This window comes from Myotis brandtii, unplaced genomic scaffold (assembly GCF_000412655.1).
Source record: "Myotis brandtii unplaced genomic scaffold, ASM41265v1 scaffold382, whole genome shotgun sequence".
Lineage (NCBI taxonomy): Eukaryota > Metazoa > Chordata > Mammalia > Chiroptera > Vespertilionidae > Myotis > Myotis brandtii.
In genome coordinates this window covers 3122908-3139725 of record NW_005364671.1, presented here as the reverse complement: position 1 = coordinate 3139725, position 16818 = coordinate 3122908, and the positions used below count along the sequence as shown (strand labels likewise).

The 16818-nt window shown below is 48.3% G+C and overlaps 1 protein-coding gene across 5 annotated transcripts in view; it reads left to right on the top strand.

Annotated features, from left to right (window-relative positions):
- The window catches only part of SLC5A9 (solute carrier family 5 (sodium/sugar cotransporter), member 9), a 30248-nt gene extending 19798 nt beyond the window's left edge, over positions 1-10450 (top strand). For 3 of the 5 annotated variants that reach the window (XM_005872519.2, XM_014544820.1, XM_014544822.1), the window contains exons 13-15: positions 423-638; positions 2148-2313; positions 7926-10450. In XM_005872519.2, the coding sequence (XP_005872581.1) occupies positions 423-638; positions 2148-2313; positions 7926-8134 (591 nt within the window). In that variant the 3' untranslated portion in view covers positions 8135-10450. Of the gene's footprint in view, positions 1-422; positions 639-2147; positions 2314-4466; positions 4534-7925 lie in introns of all 5 variants that reach the window. The other 2 variants (XM_014544821.1, XM_014544823.1) reach the window with 2 other exon arrangements.
- The last annotated feature ends 6368 nt before the right edge of the window (positions 10451-16818 follow it).

Here is a 16818-nt window from a genome sequence, read left to right as displayed (position 1 = left end):
GGGAAAAATAGAAGCAACACTGATTTCTGATTTATCATAACAGAAAGTTGTTCCTTGCTTATTACAAAATCATATTCCATTCTGCTTGAAGATTAAGCATCTACACTTAGTACTCATTCATTTCTCCTATCACTGCACATGAGAAAACTCTGAGTCAGCAAGGCTGAATCACTGCATCAGTTATTCTGAAATGGAGTCGGGGTCCAAATCCTGGTCCGTCTGACTCAGGAGCCCATGTTATTTCCTATACCCCACTCTGTCTGCCTTTACGTTAGGACAAAGCCTTAGCATTAATTCACTCCTATGGACCCACAAACACAGTAACAACCAGTGGGAGAGAGATTTGGGTGCAGAGTGATTTTAATCTTCCTAGGGCCTCCCATCTGAATATCACCCCTGCCTGGTCTGCCCTCTCTCCACAGGGAGCCTTCTGGGGCCTCATGTTTGGCCTGGTGGTGGGGTTCCTGCGCATGATCCTGGAGTTCTCCTACTCAGCCCCAGCCTGTGGGGAGGTGGACCAGAGGCCGGCTGTGCTCAAGGACTTCCACTACCTCTACTTTGCCCTCATCCTCTGCGGCCTCACTGCCATCGTCATGGTCACCGTCAGCCTCTGTACAACCCCCATCCCTGAGGAAGAGGCAAGTGGAGAGCTCATACTAACCCCCTCCCCGCCCCAAATGCCTCCCCATCCCCACCACTGAGTTTAACTTTATTGGGTGATGATCTTACCTGCTGCCATACAGATGTCCCAGGGAGAGGGAGCTCATTGGTTATTAATTCCCAACTGAAAAGTAATTTGTTCAATTGAAAGATTGCTCAGTGAGCATCTACTATGTGCCAGGCCTGTGTTGGAGTTACAGAGATGAATGGTCTCCCATAGCATCTGTCCACAGGGGATGTTTGGGGGGCGGGCACAGACACCCACATAAACAGTTGCTCTACCAAGAAGAAAAGCAGAAGTCCCAGTCTCAAGGCTGAGCACAGAGGAGAGGCAGTCACCCCTGGGAGAGTTCCTGACAAGCCACTTTGAGTTGGATCTAGAAGAATGAGTAGGGACTGGTTGAAGAGTCAAGAAACAATATATGAGAAAAGAAAAGAAATAGTCTACCAAAGTAAGAGCTTAATTGGGAGTTCTCCCCTCTCCCATGCTGACAATTTACCTGTCCTCGGACATGAGGCCCAGTCTTCAGTTCTGAAACCTTTTATTTTCTTTAGAGCAAAAGAGCATTCGTTTGCTCCAGCTGCCATAACAAGGTACCACACACAGCCTGGGTGGCTTAAGCAGCAGGAATTTATTTTATCACAGTTCTGGCAGCTAGAAGCCTGAGATTGAGGTGGTATAGGGTCGTTTCCTCTAAGGCCTCTCTCCTTTGCCTCCTCCCCCTGTGCCTGTCTGTGTCCTAATCTCTTCTCATAGTGACACCAGTCCTGTTGGATTAGGGCCACTCTAATCACCTCATTTAACCTTAATTATCTCTTTAAAGACCCTATCTCCAAGCACCGGCTCATTCTGAAGTACTGGGGTTTAGGACTTAAACACATGAATTTGGGGAGGGAGACACAATTTAGCCCGTAACTAAGCCCATGCCAGAAGCTGGGCCCTGAAACATTGAGTGGAAATCAGTATTCACACCCCTTACCTGTGTGGTGCCTTAGAGGTTACAACACTTACCCTGGTGGCACTAATTCCTACAAACAAGCGGGTCGTTCACAGGTGAGCCAGGGGAGGCAGCTCGCTTTATTTCTTGCTTCACTTTTGCAACAGGCTCCAGGCTGAATCCCTTCAATTCTTTCTAAATCCCAGGACTCAGAGTCTCTTCCCTGTTCCCAAAGTCTGCAGTGACTCTCCATTGCACTGTTTTTAAGAGAAATCAACTCCTAGCCTGACTTTGGAAGCCTTTTGTCATAGGGTTCCTACCTCCCTGCACCTGACTTTGTGTGTTTCAGCACGTGGCCTGGCTCAGGGAGAGCAGGTTTTCAAAGGAAGTGGAGGCCAAGCTAATAGCCAAGCCTTCCCTCCCATCTCTGCGATTGCTCCTGGCACCCCTCCCTGCTCTGAGGTTCCCCCATGAGGGGCCCCTCTAATTTTACAGCGTGACTTCCCTTCAAAGGGAACTGAGTCAAGACAGCGTTTCCCTTCCCTTCAGCTCGCTCGCCTGACGTGGTGGACACGGAACCACCCCCGCTATGAGCTGGAGAAGGAAGCCCATGAGGACACACCAGGGACATCGGAGATGGAGATGCCACCTGGCGTGCACCCTGCAGGAGGCGGAGGGACCCAGAACCCCAGCCAGGGCCCGGAGCAGCACGGAGGTAGGCTGAGGGTGTGCTGGGGTGCTACCACAGAGGAGTGATGGGGACAGATACTGGGTCACAGGTCCCCTAAGACCCCATCTTGGGGTCATTGGGGATGAGGTCTCTGTAAGAGTCCATACACTATCTTTCCTCCCTTCCCACATGCCTATAAAACAATGTGAGAAATAAGACAAGTAAGGCAGATGGGAGCCAAAATATTGCCCCCATTACTGATAAAGTGCAGGTGGAAAGATCTGGTTTATATCCACGGGGAGGTGCACTTCCTGACACTGAACCCCAGCATTAGACAGAGGGACCCATCAGTCACCTACCCATGAGCACTGCACTGCCCAGGAGGAGGGTGGGAGTGAACCAAGTGAGCCCTTCTTATCCTTCCCAAGCCTGCCACAGGAGGTCCCTTCATCTCTCTGGGTTGAATGAATCTAAGGGCAGAAAATCAAATCAAAGGGTGTGACATTAATTGAGTTCCATCCACATGGAAGGAAGCCTCAGGTATGGCAAAGAAACAGCCCCGCCCCCCTCATCCCCCCACACACCCATTTTATTATTTATTTCCTATTGGGCTTAATAATCTGCCTAGAATCACACAAAAGCATGGTCATCTTCACAGGAAGAGAGCAGATGTGTCCGTACAGTGTCCTCCTGAGCTGCTGGTGGGCCATACAAATACTGCCTCCTGGAGATTCTTTTATTATTATTATTTTTTAATTTTTTTAATTTTTATTTTTTAAAAATCTTTATTGTTGAAAGTATTACATATATAACCCCCTTTGTCCCCCATTGACCTCTTCCAGCCCGCTCCTACCCCCCACCCCAGGCCCTCATCACCCCATTGTCTTTGTACGTGGGTTGTGCATATATGCATACAAGTTCATTGGTTGATCTCTTCCCATCCACTCTCCCCTGCCTTCCCTCTGAGGTTCGACTGTCTGTTCCTAAATGTGTTAGAATATATATGAATTCAATGTCCTTCAAGACCACACAGTGTCTAAAGTCGGAAGTTGACATAAGACATACACTAGCTGGTTTAGATGCAATGCGTCTATGACCTCCCTGCAGGGCGCTTGAATACCAATGTTAAGGCATTCTGATTTAGTGACACCATAGAGATTTCCCAAAGTGTAAGATTCCCAAGGAAAAACTAATGTCAGCAGTGGTAAAATCGTTTGCAATTTAAAGCCCCACGTCAATTTCTCTTGCCCTGATGAGTTAAAATTTTAATGAAATTTAAGTCCTAAATGTACTTCCTGCCTCAGATGGAGGAGCCCAGTGCTGGGTGGAGTTGGGGGTGCCTTCGGTGCTTGAATACCAATGTTAAGGCATTCTGATTTAGTGACACCATAGAGATTTCCCAAAGTGTAAGATTCCCAAGGAAAAACTAATGTCAGAAGTGGTAAAATCGTTTGCAATTTAAAGCCCCATGGCAATTTCTCTTGCCCTGATGAGTTAAAATTTTAATGAAATTTAAGTTCTAAATGTACTTCCTGCCTCAGATAGAGGAGCCCAGTGCTGGGTGGAGTTGGGGTGCCTTCAGAGGCTGCCCTCTCCCATTGGGGTAGGAAAGAGCTCCATCAAGGCTTCAAAAAGGTTCTTCATTCCATCCCCAGCTGCTGGTGTGACAAACTTAATAATTCCAGCAAGTTTAAGGCATAGATAACGTCATCCAAGCACCGGTTGTTAGCCCCACATGGCTGGCAGCTACGCCACTTGGCTCCCACGTCTTTGCTGGATTCTAGGAGCCCTGAGCTTTCCTGAGGCCTGAGAAACCTCCACCATTCTTGAGCCTTTCAGCTTTGCTTAGGACCCTGATTCTACAGAAACAGCCACTTGCCTAGAGGTTATGACATCATAAGCTCCAGAATATGAGCTCTACTGACACCAAAGATCCAAGCTTCTTTTTGTATTTTCGAGATCCAAGTTTCTTGACCAATCGATCCACTATTTTTAAAAAACTATCCATAATGGGGAATGTAATCTTTTATAGGCTCACTTTTATAAGCACCAGTGAAGCTTGAAGTCACCATCCCTAGTCTAATCTGGTGCCACAATTTTGCTTTGCAACATGTAACTCCTTAACTCCTTTTTGAGCTTTGTGGTCCATCTGCCAGATGTTAGGGTCTCAAAACTGCTTCTCATTCCTTCACCACCAGGACCAGGTCTGGTCCCTATAAAATGTATGGTGTGGAAGAAGCAGTCTGAGAGCACAGCTCTTTACAGGTGAGGCAGCTGCCGAGAGGAGGAAGGAGGAAGGGAAGAGCAGAGAAGGTAGCTCCCAGAGGGAAGGAGGGTACGGCTTGTACTCTCCCCAGCTCAGCCCCACAACTAGACGGATTTGCACAGTCATGGGCATCCCTGCCTGGTGGGCCCCAGGCCACAGCTCTTTACAGGTGAGGCAGCTGCCGAGAGGAGGAAGGAGGAAGGGAAGAAGCCGAGAAGGTAGCTCCCAGAGGGAAGGAGGGTAGGGCTTGTACTCTCCCCAGCTTAGCCCCATGACTAGACGGATTTGTACGGTCATGGGCAGCCCTGCCTGGTGGGCCCCAGGTCCAGGGCAGAGCCTCTCTCTGGAGCAGCAGAGAAATGACTGCTCCCTGTGGGTGCCTTGCTCCCGAAAGGACAGAAGAGGCACTGAGTCAATCAAGTTCAATGAGAGAAATCCCTCCCACCCACCAGGAGGAGGGAAAGGGTAGGGAGAGACAAGAGCCCCTTCCCTGCCAAGGGACGTGAGGGGTGGGGAGGAAGCACCACCTGTGAAGGCTGCAGGCAGAGGAAGCCTCGCCTGCGCCACACTCAGGTTAAAAAGTTAAATGGCCGTACACTTCTGAGTCACAGAAGAGGCACTGAGTCAATCAAGTTCAATGAGAGACAAATCCCTCCCACGCACCAGGAGGAGGGAAAGGACAGGGAGAGACAAGAGCCCCTTCCCTACCAAGGGACGTGGGGGGTGGGGAGGAAGCACCACCCATTGAAGGCTGTAGGCAGAGGAAGCCTCACCTGCGCCACACTCAGGTTAAAAAGTGAAATGGCCGTACACTTCTGAGTACTAAGAACAGGAACTCAAAGACAAATTTAAGAACAGCAGAGCAGATCCAAAGGAAGGATACACATCCAAGGCTACAGATAGGTTTAGCTTTATTAAGTGACTCAAAAGAGAGTGCTGGGACCAGCTTGTAAAACGATAGAGCTTAGTGCACTAGAGAGCTGGACTCATCTTATTCCTCTTCATGCAACTTTGTGGCTACATGACCGTAAGCAGGTGGCTTCCTTTCTCCAAGCCCTTTCCCTCCTCTGTACAGTGAAGGAACAAGACTACATGGTAGCCAGGGTCTTCGTATCCCTGAGACTCCATAGTCACATTGAACTCACCAAGTGCCAAGTTCCAAAGCCATCCTATCTAACAAAGAGGGAATATGCTAATAGACCCTCACGCCATCGCAAAGATGGCAGCACCCACAGCCAATAAGGAGGGAATATGCTAATTGACTGCCACACCCTCAAAGATGGCGGCATCCACAGCCACAAGATGGCCGGTAGGGGAGGGCAGTTAGGGGTGACCAGGCCATCAGGGGAAAGTAGTTAGGGGTGACCAGGCCAGCAGTAGAGGTCAGTTGGGGAGGACCAGGTCAGCAGGGGAGGGCAGTTAGGGGTGACCAGACTGGCAGGGGAGGGCAGTTGGGGGTGATCAGGCTGGCAGGGGAGCAGTTAGGCATCAATCAGGCTGGCAGGGGACTGGTTAAGGGTAATCAGGCTGGCAGGGAGAAGCAGTTAGGGGCAATCAGGCAGGCAGGCAGGCAAGCAGTTGGGAGCCAGCAGTCCCGGATTGTGAAAGGGATGTCCGACTGCCAGCAGAAGAACAGGAACTCAAAGACAAATTTAAGAACAGCAGAGCAGATCCAAAGGAAGGATACACATCCAAGGCTACAGATAGGTTTAGCTTTATTAAGTGACTCAAAAGAGAGTGCTGGGACCAGCTTGTAAAACGATAGAGCTTAGTGCACTAGAGAGCTGGACTCATCTTATTCCTCTTCATGCAACTTTGTGGCTACATGACCGTAAGCAGGTGGCTTCCTTTCTCCAAGCCCTTTCCCTCCTCTGTACAGTGAAGGAACAAGACTACATGGTAGCCAGGGTCTTCGTATCCCTGAGACTCCATAGTCACATTGAACTCACCAAGTGCCAAGTTCCAAAGCCATCCTATCTAGCAAAGAGGGAATATGCTAATAGACCCTCACGCCACCGCAAAGATGGCGGCACCCACAGCCAATAAGGAGGGAATATGCTAATTGACTGCCACACCCTCAAAGATGGCGGCATCCACAGCCACAAGATGGCCGGGAGGGGAGGGCAGTTAGGGGTGACCAGGCCATCAGGGGAAAGTAGTTAGGGGTGACCAGGCCAGCAGTAGAGGTCAGTTGGGGAGGACCAGGTCAGCAGGGGAGGGCAGTTAGGGGTGACCAGACTGGCAGGGGAGGGCAGTTGGGGGTGATCAGGCTGGCAGGGGAGCAGTTAGGCATCAATCAGGCTGGCAGGGGACTGGTTAAGGGTAATCAGGCTGGCAGGGAGAAGCAGTTAGGGGCAATCAGGCAGGCAGGCAGGCAAGCAGTTGGGAGCCAGCAGTCCCGGATTGTGAAAGGGATGTCCGACTGCCAGCAGTCAGACATCCCTCAAGGGGTCCCAGATTGGAGAGGGTGCAGGCTGGGCTGAGGGACACCCTACCCCCCACCAGTGCATGAATTTTGTACACTGGGCCTCTAGTGAAGATAATAAAACATTTCCAATGGGCTGGGTTCAATCTCAGTGAAAGGCTTTTTATTTGAATTTTATTTTAATATACTAACTGTTAATCCAAAAGAACTTTGATAATATTTATTTTCTTTATTCATTCTTTTAAACTTAGCTTTTAATGAAATGTGCTCCCTTTTAACTTCAGAGTGAGCCCCTTCTTCAGGCTGGCGATGTTGTGTGCATGTGGCACAGTCTTGGGCACATTCAGAGCATTGATTTCCCCAGAACCTATCTCACTGCTCAGCTCTATGACTCTTTAAGGTGCTGTCAAATCTGCATTCTCATTGTATGAACAGAACAACCTGCAGAACAGGGCTACACCCCTGACCTATTTGGGAGGGAAAGACCCTGGGCTCAGAGAAGCTGAGCAGTCTGCATGTAGCCTCAGTCAGGGGATGGCAGGGGCCCTGGAATGCAGCTTCCAGCCAGTGCCCTGCCCACAGCATTGCGTCAGCCTGTCTGGCTCCACTGCTGCCTCCTTCCTGGGCAGGGTGATGCTTCCACTGCATCCTCCTGTGGCTGTGTGATCTGAATTGGGATGAACAGCATTATCCTCACCCCTTAACACACCACCATGGAGATGCTTCTGCCAATGGCTGGGTGCGTAGCCAGGGTCAGAGCTCGGTGGAGTCCCAGTTCAGCATCCAGGCTGTGGCTAGTAGGAAGGACTAAGTTGATTGTTCCACGGCCCCCCTTTTTCTGTGCACTCATCCTTTTCTACCCTTTCTCCCCTCTCTCTCCCTCCCCTGCTCTCTCATCACTCTCCTTTTTGACCTTGTCTTGCCGCTCCCTCCTGTTTCCCTCCCCCTCTGGCCTTTGTCCCTCAGCCCCTCACAGGTCCTGTGGAAAGCTGCTCTGGGGCTGGTTCTGTGGGCTCTCTGGGGTCCTGGAGCCGGCCCTGAGCCCCGCGGAGAAGGCTGCGCTAGAGCTGAAGCTGACCAGCATTGAGGAGGAGCCGCTCTGGAGACGCGTCTGCAACGTCAATGCTGTCCTCCTGCTGGCCATCAACGTCTTCCTCTGGGGCTACTTTGCCTGACTTCGCGGACCTGGCTTCAACCGAGACATGAAACACAGCCCAGCCTGGCCGGTCACAGACAGGCCCGCCTCCCACCTTGCTGTCCAAACTGCAGACCACCCAGGCTGAGACTGCAGGACGCCTGGAGAGCCCCTGACCCAGCCTGCACGCGTGGCTGGTGGTGAAATGGAGGCCCAGAGAGAGCGCTGGGCCTGTCCGGGGCCACACAGCAGGATCCTCCCTGGTCTCCTGGATCCAGCTCTCTTGCCATTGCATTGCCTTAAAGTCCTACCTCAAAAACGCTGTGTCACCTTCTTGGTGAGTCTTCTCAGAGCATTTACTCAACATGTGTCTTGAGGTTAGAAAGTGGAGGATATGAAGGAAAGGAATAGCAAGCAAGTTGCAGAAATCCACGTGCATCTTTGCTCACCCATATCCCTTCCTTCTCCCCCTTCTCCTTCCCTTCCATCACTGGTTCCCAATCCCCCGTCCACTATTCCTGGCTGGCATGTACCCAGAAGGACCTTCCACTTCCACTGGGGGGTCCATGAGGTGGCCGTCAGGCCCGCAGGAGTGAGGGCCCTGGTGGGATGTAAGCATGGTGACAGGTGGTGCTCAGGGCAGGGGGCCTGGGGTTAGGGACTCTCCTTGGCACTACTCCAATCTGCCTCTTCCCGATCTCACCTCCAAACATGTGCACATCTCCACGGCCTCGAGGAACTGAGGGAAATCATGCCACAATCAGGAAGCAAAAAGTAGTGGGAAATGTCTGGATTGGAGGGTCACATGGGCTGGGCCATGGCTGGGCCATCTGTCCTCTTTGTGTGTAAGAGCATTGGCACCCTTTCTTTTAGGTGCATGTGACTCCTCACCAGGGGTTCACAGGCGGCACCCAGAGCTTGGGCTGCATGTCCACCCCTCCGTGCCCTCTTGCCCAGGTGCATCTGTGCAGGGCACCACCTGCACACCCGTGAGTGGCAGCCCTGTCGTGCTGGGAGTGGCTGTGGCTGGGAGGTCAGCAGGGGCTCACTCCCTGCTGAACTTGGGATTTCCTCGCCTCTTCCCTGGATGGCTGCACTAGTCTCTTAACTGTTATCTCTGTTCTGGGCCTCTCCTCTTCCAACTCACCATATGCCCTATAGCGAGAGTGATCTTTGTAAAAACATATCTTGTGTCATATTCCTGTTCCAGGTTCCCTCTGAGTGATGTTTCCTAGCTAGGTATGAGGCCTTGCTAGCACTATCCCCAGGGTTCAGTCCTTGGGCTCCCTGCTTTACCCCAGTCAAAGGTAGCCTGTTCTCTGCCATGGTTAAGACCAGGGACTTGGAAACCTGAACTTCTGGAACTAAATCTTAGCTCTGCCACTTGCTAACTGGATCATATTGACAAAGTAGCTTAGCCTCTCTCTCAGTTTCCGTTCTACAGAATGGGGATGGCAATTGCAGTTACTTCATAGAGTTGAGAGAATCATATGACTTAATTCACATAAAGTTTTTAAAAAAGTACCTGGCACATAATTACAGTGCTCAATGAACAGTCGCTATTATTACTACCGTTAGAAAGTAGCAGGTGAGGGGCACACAGGAGGCCTGGCACGCATAATCATGATATTTTAGAGCGAGCACAGCATGCTGTCAGAGCAAAGGGGAGGGGCACTGATTTTTCCTGAGGAATCAGGACAGGCCAGATTGGAACTGGACTTTGGAGGATGAACAGGAGTTTTCTAGGAGGAGTCATACAAGGTAGAAGGACAGGGTGTGCAAAAGCGCGTGCAAGGTTCCCACAAAATAGGGATATTTACTCATTTGCAAATACCAACCCTATACATTCACTTTCCCCTTATATATCATGCCTCTCTCTCATCTCTAAGGCAGTGAGCTTTACTGACCAGGGACAGGAGAGAATGCGCATTTGGCCACTGTAGCAGCGGCCCCCCTCATGTCCCCAGGCACTCACCAATCCTGTGTTGGCAACTACCTGCTGAAGCCCTTGCAACTCTCCCCTGAGGGCTTTCTCTGGCTGTAGACAAATCCTGGCTGCCTGCAGAGAACATTCTGGAAATGCTGGGAATTCGGAGCCTGGGAGCAGCCCTCAAACAGAGGCAAACAGAGGGAGTCGGTGGCTGAGCACTGCCAGTCCCGGTCCATCAAGAGGGACAACTCAGAGGCTTGATCTAAACCATCTCCAGCGGTTCTCAGGGGACTGAGCCCCAGCCGCCCAGTTAGCCTGCTCATGACCACATCTGAATAGCGGCCTTCCCTCCCCTGTCTCATGCCCCCTCTCTCCTGCGTGGTCTCCTGGGACCCCCTTCCAAATAAACCACAAACTTGCATCTGGTTTCATGTACTGCTTCTGAGGAAACCAAATAAGAGAGCCTTTTACAACTTGAGGGTGCTCTGTCCTAGCTTAATTTTGCTGTAAGTTGCTCTGTGACACCCTTCCCCCACCCCACCCCCCACTCATACCTCAGTTTCGGCATCCTTAATAAGAGAGTGCAAGGTTTAAATTATATTAAATGAAATCCAAGAAGCCTTCCAATGCTGACATGGTGTACTGATTCATTCCCACATTTGTCTCCCTGGGGCTGGGGGTGAGGGGGGGAGTGGAGGTGTGCAGGGGAAGCCAGCCACATGCCAGCCCACTTGAGTGGAAACAGCGCAAATAGAAAAACACTGAAAAGTCGTTTTCAGAGAATTGAAATGGGTTTGCCAGGAGCAATAATAACATTAAGAAGTAGCTTTGGACTGTGAAAGGGCAATGTTTAAAAACAAATGGTGCTGTTAAAAAGACTATGAAGAAATGTTTTTGAAAGTGATTTGCAACTGAGCTGGGGCACAGAGCACTCAGTTTAATATGTGAGGCCCATGATTGTGACCCTGGGTGTGAGAGTTCACGCCGGTTGGAAGGGGGTGGACACCGCTCAGAAGCCCGGGCGCGAGTGTCAGTTTCCCATTAACCTAGAAGTGCCGCCTCTCTGGACGTCCAGCCCTAGGTGAGATTACTGCGATTTCTTCTTTTCTCCAGAGTGAGAAACCGGGAGCACATTAAAGGTTCTATATAAATATAAATTCTGGATACTTAAATGGAGCTAGTTACAGTTTACTTTCATATTTCAACATCAAATCTCAGCTTTAGCCCAGACTCACAAAGTAGAAATGTCAGATTTTTACTGTGTGTGATCTTACATAAAATCTACAAGCTTCACTTGAAAAGGAAAAAACCCACCAGTACACTCCATCCCCTGACTAGAATACAAATGCCCTCCCTGGTCCACCTCTCGGTATGGTTTGCACGTAGAATTTTAGAATTATATGCATCCAAAATGGGAGGGAGTCTCAGGAGTCAGCTAGTTTGCCCCCTTTTCCTCCTTGTCCAGGTCAGGATCTCTCTGAACAGCCTCCCTGACAGGCAAGGTTCCCATCCTGTGCTTGGTGAGGAGGTCGGGGCTGTAACACTGCCTTACAATCCCTGCTCCAGGCAACAGCCGGCCTCACGGAGCTAGTATTAGATCTATGTTTCTGTTGGAGGCGATGGTAAGTAATTTTGGGATAGTGAGTTACCTGGGACTTTATTTTGTGGGGAACAGGGAAAGGGCAAGGGAGAGGGCAAAGCTCTTTGTCCAGTCAGGCTTCTGGGAACTGGCTTGGATCCCGTATTATAACAGAACTTGCAGGGGGAGGGGGAGAAGTGAGGACAGAGGACCTGTCTCAGCTGCGGGCAGTTCTGTGAAGAGGCAGCCTTCAACCTGTCGAGGATTCCCGTGGCCACACAGTCCCCTTCACAAGGTCTCACCCCTCCAAGGGCAGCCCATATCAGGTGACTAGTAAGTATAAAGATGAGGCTCTTTCATCTAATGTGAGACAACGTTGGTGGGCCTTTTTAGCTCGAGGCCCTGAGGGGCTGGCCCCGGCTGCCATCAGGCCTATGTCACAGCTCACTTCCCTCCCCTCAATCCTGTGTCCTTCCTCCCACTGGGATGGATGCAGGGCCCTCCCTAATAAACAGCGTGCACACCAGACTCCATCTCAGAGTTCGCATCCCACCTGTGAGGGGTCTAAGTGGCCGGCTCCTCTGACCTTGGCTAGTCGTGGCACTCACTGTGATCCCCCCTCTGCTGACTAGACTCCACAGACGCTCCTAACAAACCACAAGCCTGTGCCTTCTCCTATGGACTGCTGAGTGGCTGATGGCTGTTTTCTGTTTTACAAAATAGTGTTAACAGGCTCTAATCAATCCAGTTGGACAAGTAACAAAAAAAATGAGTGTGTGTTCAGCAAATAATTCCATCCCGGCTGCCCAAAGACCCTCATAGCAGAAACCATGAAGCCTTATGTGTCTTATTTTCTCTCTGCTGCACCCTTGAAGTGTTTGCTGACATTGGGCGTCTGGTAATAATCACTGTCCCCAGCCATGTTTCTCACTCTTCAGGAAATTCATGGCCGTCCCACGCTGAGGTCCGATGTTCTAATCGGCCAATCCATTCTCAACTTCCCAGCTTTTGGATATAAACGGGGAAGAAAAATAAACCTCTGTAAACTTCAAGGTCACAAAAACTGTGCTAGAAAAAGTTCCCCGTGGAAACACTGGATGGCCACAGAAGACAGGTTTTACTAGTAGAAATAAATATACTTGAGACTTCTATGCACTGGCACAGATTGAATGAACCAAAAACCGGGGACAAAAAATTGCTCATTCAAAACCTTTAGAAGGGATTTAATTTTTTGCGTGCTTTCTTTTGCTTTGGTTTATTTGTTTCTGTCTTTGTATGCTTCCTTCACAACAAAGTTGAAACCCAGTAAATTAGGCAAAGTGCATCTCGCATTGTACTCAAATTACTCTCAGAACACAGATTGCTTAATAAGGCTAGAGATGCATAAACCTTTACAAATCAGGGGGATTTCAAATGGATTCAGTCTTTAAAATGTAGCTGCACGAATAACAGAAGCTGATGTTCACTGAGCACTGTGCCAGCCACTGTGCTGAGTGTTTCTATGAATTACCTTGATTAACCCTCCCCACCCACCTGAGACAGGCAGGACCTGTGTTCAAAATGAATGATGCCCTGGGGCTTTTATTTTCCCTTTCTCAGAGGAGATGGAAGCAGAGGCTGATTCAGCACCTTGCCTTGATCTCACACAGTAGGTGCACAACTCCCCCAGCAGGCTGATTGCACTCAGCCGGGCTCTTACTACCCTGCTCTGTGCCCGCTCCTCTGCTGTTATGAGACTTAATTATGGTAGGAGAGGTAGTCTCTACTTCACAACTTCCTCTACCTTTGTTCTGGCTGCTCTCTGCCTGCACTATCTTATACATCTCTGCCTGCTGAAACCCCATGCATCCTGTAAGGCCCAGCTCAAATGTTTGTAGAAACTTCCCAGTATTTATTGGAATTAGGGTGAAGTGTTAGGAAGGAATAAGAAACCAGTCGCCTATTTCAAAATGGCTGCACGGAATGCACAACGCCCTGCATTTCAGCTTTCATTTGTGTTGTGGTAGAAGAAAGGTTTCCATTTTAGAGAGAAAACACTGGGTGTAAATAAAATGAATCCTAATGCCTGTATTGGTGGTGTGTTGCTGCAAATAAGAGAGAGAATCTGCTATTTACACCTTCTTTCCCTCCCCCATTTCCACATCGGTTTATAATCAATACAGAAGAACTGCAATTGATAGCGTGTGCTATTGCCGAGCAGCACCAGTAGTCCCTTCATTGTACTCGCTTACATCTGGCAAGACCTCAGGTCTCCCTGGACCCATTTTCTCTCTGTGTCTTATGAGCATTAGGAACTTCGACAGGCCACCTCCTTTATAGTCACATATAACCTAACCAGCCCGAGAACCGTTCCATGTGTCCGGTTTGCTATTTTACTTCTGACAAGTCCTATTAAAGAGAAGGGGATAAACTGACTTGCGTTGCATACAAGATGTTGCCTACACCAACGCCAGGCAGGGAGGCAAGATGAACAGCCGGAGCATATGGCCGTGAGCCGGTGGCAGAAAGAAACTTGTTCTCGTGAGCAACAAGGAACATCTTGAAACGTACAAGACATATGGGTTTTTGGAAGAAGACTGAAGTGTTTCATAATAAAAACAGGACAAAGTGAACCATGAGTGCTGAACAAAGTTTTAATTGAAAATGGGTTTTAGTCTTCAATGTGAATATACAATATGCTCCACAGATGGATTTTATATTTAAACCTTATCCAAACCAAAAAGTAAGTGAGACAAATAAAGCTTCTGAAAATGGCATAGAGGCTACAATGTATGTAAACAATGGAGAGTTCGGGTACAAACAAACAGGGAGGGAGAAGCACCCTCTGCCCCCCATTTTCTGCTTGCACGCTGCACAAGCAGATCACAGAACCTACCTTCGGTGTGAACACGCTCTCCTCAGTTTAAGTATATAATAGACCAGTGATGGTGAACCTATGACATGCGTGTCAGGTGACACACGAACTCATTTTTTTGGTTGATTTTTCTTTGTTAAATGGCTTTTAAATATATAAAATAAAAAAGAACTCATTTTTTTTGGTTGATTTTTCTTTGTTAAATGGCATTTAAATATATAAAATAAATATCAAAAATATAAGTCTTTGTTTTACTATGGTTGCAAATATCAAAACATTTCTATATGTGACACGGCACCAGAGTTAAGTTAGGGTTTTTCAAAATGCTGACACGCCGAGCTCAAAAGATTCGCCATCACTGTAATAGACAGACACAATTAGGAAACAACCTAATTGCCCAACCACAGAGAAATGGTTTAATTACTCTACAGGATATCCATGCAACATTAGAGAGCCCTTAAAAAATACATTTATGCATCATTTTAGAAAAGGAAATATGTTTATATTAACATTAAAGTAGTAAGATAACCAATTTGTCAAAAACTAACAATGTTGTAGAAATGAATAGAATATCGCAATAAAATATACACACATATTACCAAGTTAAGTTTTTACTTTTATATGAGTACGTCCATAAATCTTCCACTTCGGTGGTGCACTATTGCTTCTTGTCTTTTTATCTTTTTGCACTATTGCTTTTTAAAATAAGAAAATAACACTTGAAAAGTCCAGTTAAAGCTGAAATATTTAGGATTAAGAAGATGGCTGCCAATGGGAAGGCAGACTAAAAGATAGTGTGTGAGTGAGAGAGTGAAAGGAGAGTGTGTGGACATACGGGGAGTGTATATTTGTGGGTGAGGGTCAGCTGTACTCCAAGGGATTGTTGGGGACTGCCAGACCGGGCTCCCCTGACCGGGCAGCCTCCACTGTTGCTGAAATCTCTCCCGGAGCCACCGGCTCTGCCGCGGAGACCGCACCATCTTGAAGGGGAGAGTGGCTGTTATCGAAAGCCTACATCCTGCGACTCTACAACCACAACACCCAGGGACCAGCTGCGAACCCAGGAACACCGGGTCTCAAGCAGCACGAATACACGACTCGGATGAGCCCTGCACCTTCTCACAGAAAGGTCAGATTTCACCTAGGGAAAGGTGAGTTCTGTGATCCAGGCTGGAGAGAGAAATGCGCAAAGGGATCTAGAGGTTCAGGGGAAGTCTGCGCCCCACAAAATCCGCGGCTGTTGGGGCTGGCATGATCCTCGAATGTGGAAGGGGATCCGCGGGGCTGCTGGCAAAAGGGAACTCTAAAAATCAACCCATACCTGGACTGGTTGCAAAAAGGCAGCCTGAAATTTTACCAGTGTGCCGGCTGCTTAGTGCCAGGGGAAAAAAGACGTGCACAGAGACATTCACAGAGACGTTCACAGAGTTGCACGCAGTGCCGGAGGGTAAAAGTCGCAAGTTCACCACTTACTCTGGCTCTTTTTTTCTCTTTAAATTCTTGCTTTTGAGTACTAAGCCCAATACTTAGGATCACCCAATTGGGGACACTCTAAGACACTGCAGGGGAAAGTTGTTTCTGTGGAACCTGGGGATCAGAGAACCAGCTCTGGGGCAGTCCATTCTCCCAAACCAGTATTAAGTGCAACAGGGAAAACAAAATCTAAATACTGGCTAGAGAAGACTTATAGCCCTGGAGGTCAATCCAGAAACACTGCCACCCAGAGGTTGAAAAATTGACTCTTGTGTAAATAAACACAAATAAAGGAGTCTAAGAAACAAATACGGCCAGCTTGAAAATCAGGACTGTGGCTTACAACACAGAGGAGCAGTGGAACACAGGGATCTTCAGTACTGTCCTGACTGCCTGACAGAAAACAGGTGTGCCAAACAGAACAGTAGGGGAAGTGAATGACCTTTATTACTGCACATTTTTATTTTTTCATCTTTTACTTAAGAAACTAAATTTTTTCCTTCTTTTTTCCTTACTTGATTTTACCTTTTTAATTATTATATTTTTATTTTTTATCAGTATTATTACTACTACGATTTGACCTGCTTTTTAAGTGTCATATTTTTCTCTTTATTTTATTTTATTTTATTTTAGGATTAGTGTTCTACATTCTATTTTCATTTTTCCTTTAGCATAATTTTACTCTATCTCAGCTTTACCTTTATGCCAACACTCTCTTCCTCACTTTCCCCTTTTGTTTTCCTGTTTCTCTTACCCTATTCCTGCTTTAGATTTTCCCTATTCCTTCTTTTTATGCCCTGTTAAAAATTCATCCTATTTATATATCTAATTTCCGATCCCATGCTCTAAGTCCATAAACACCTCTCTCTTCTCTTTCTTCACTATCCA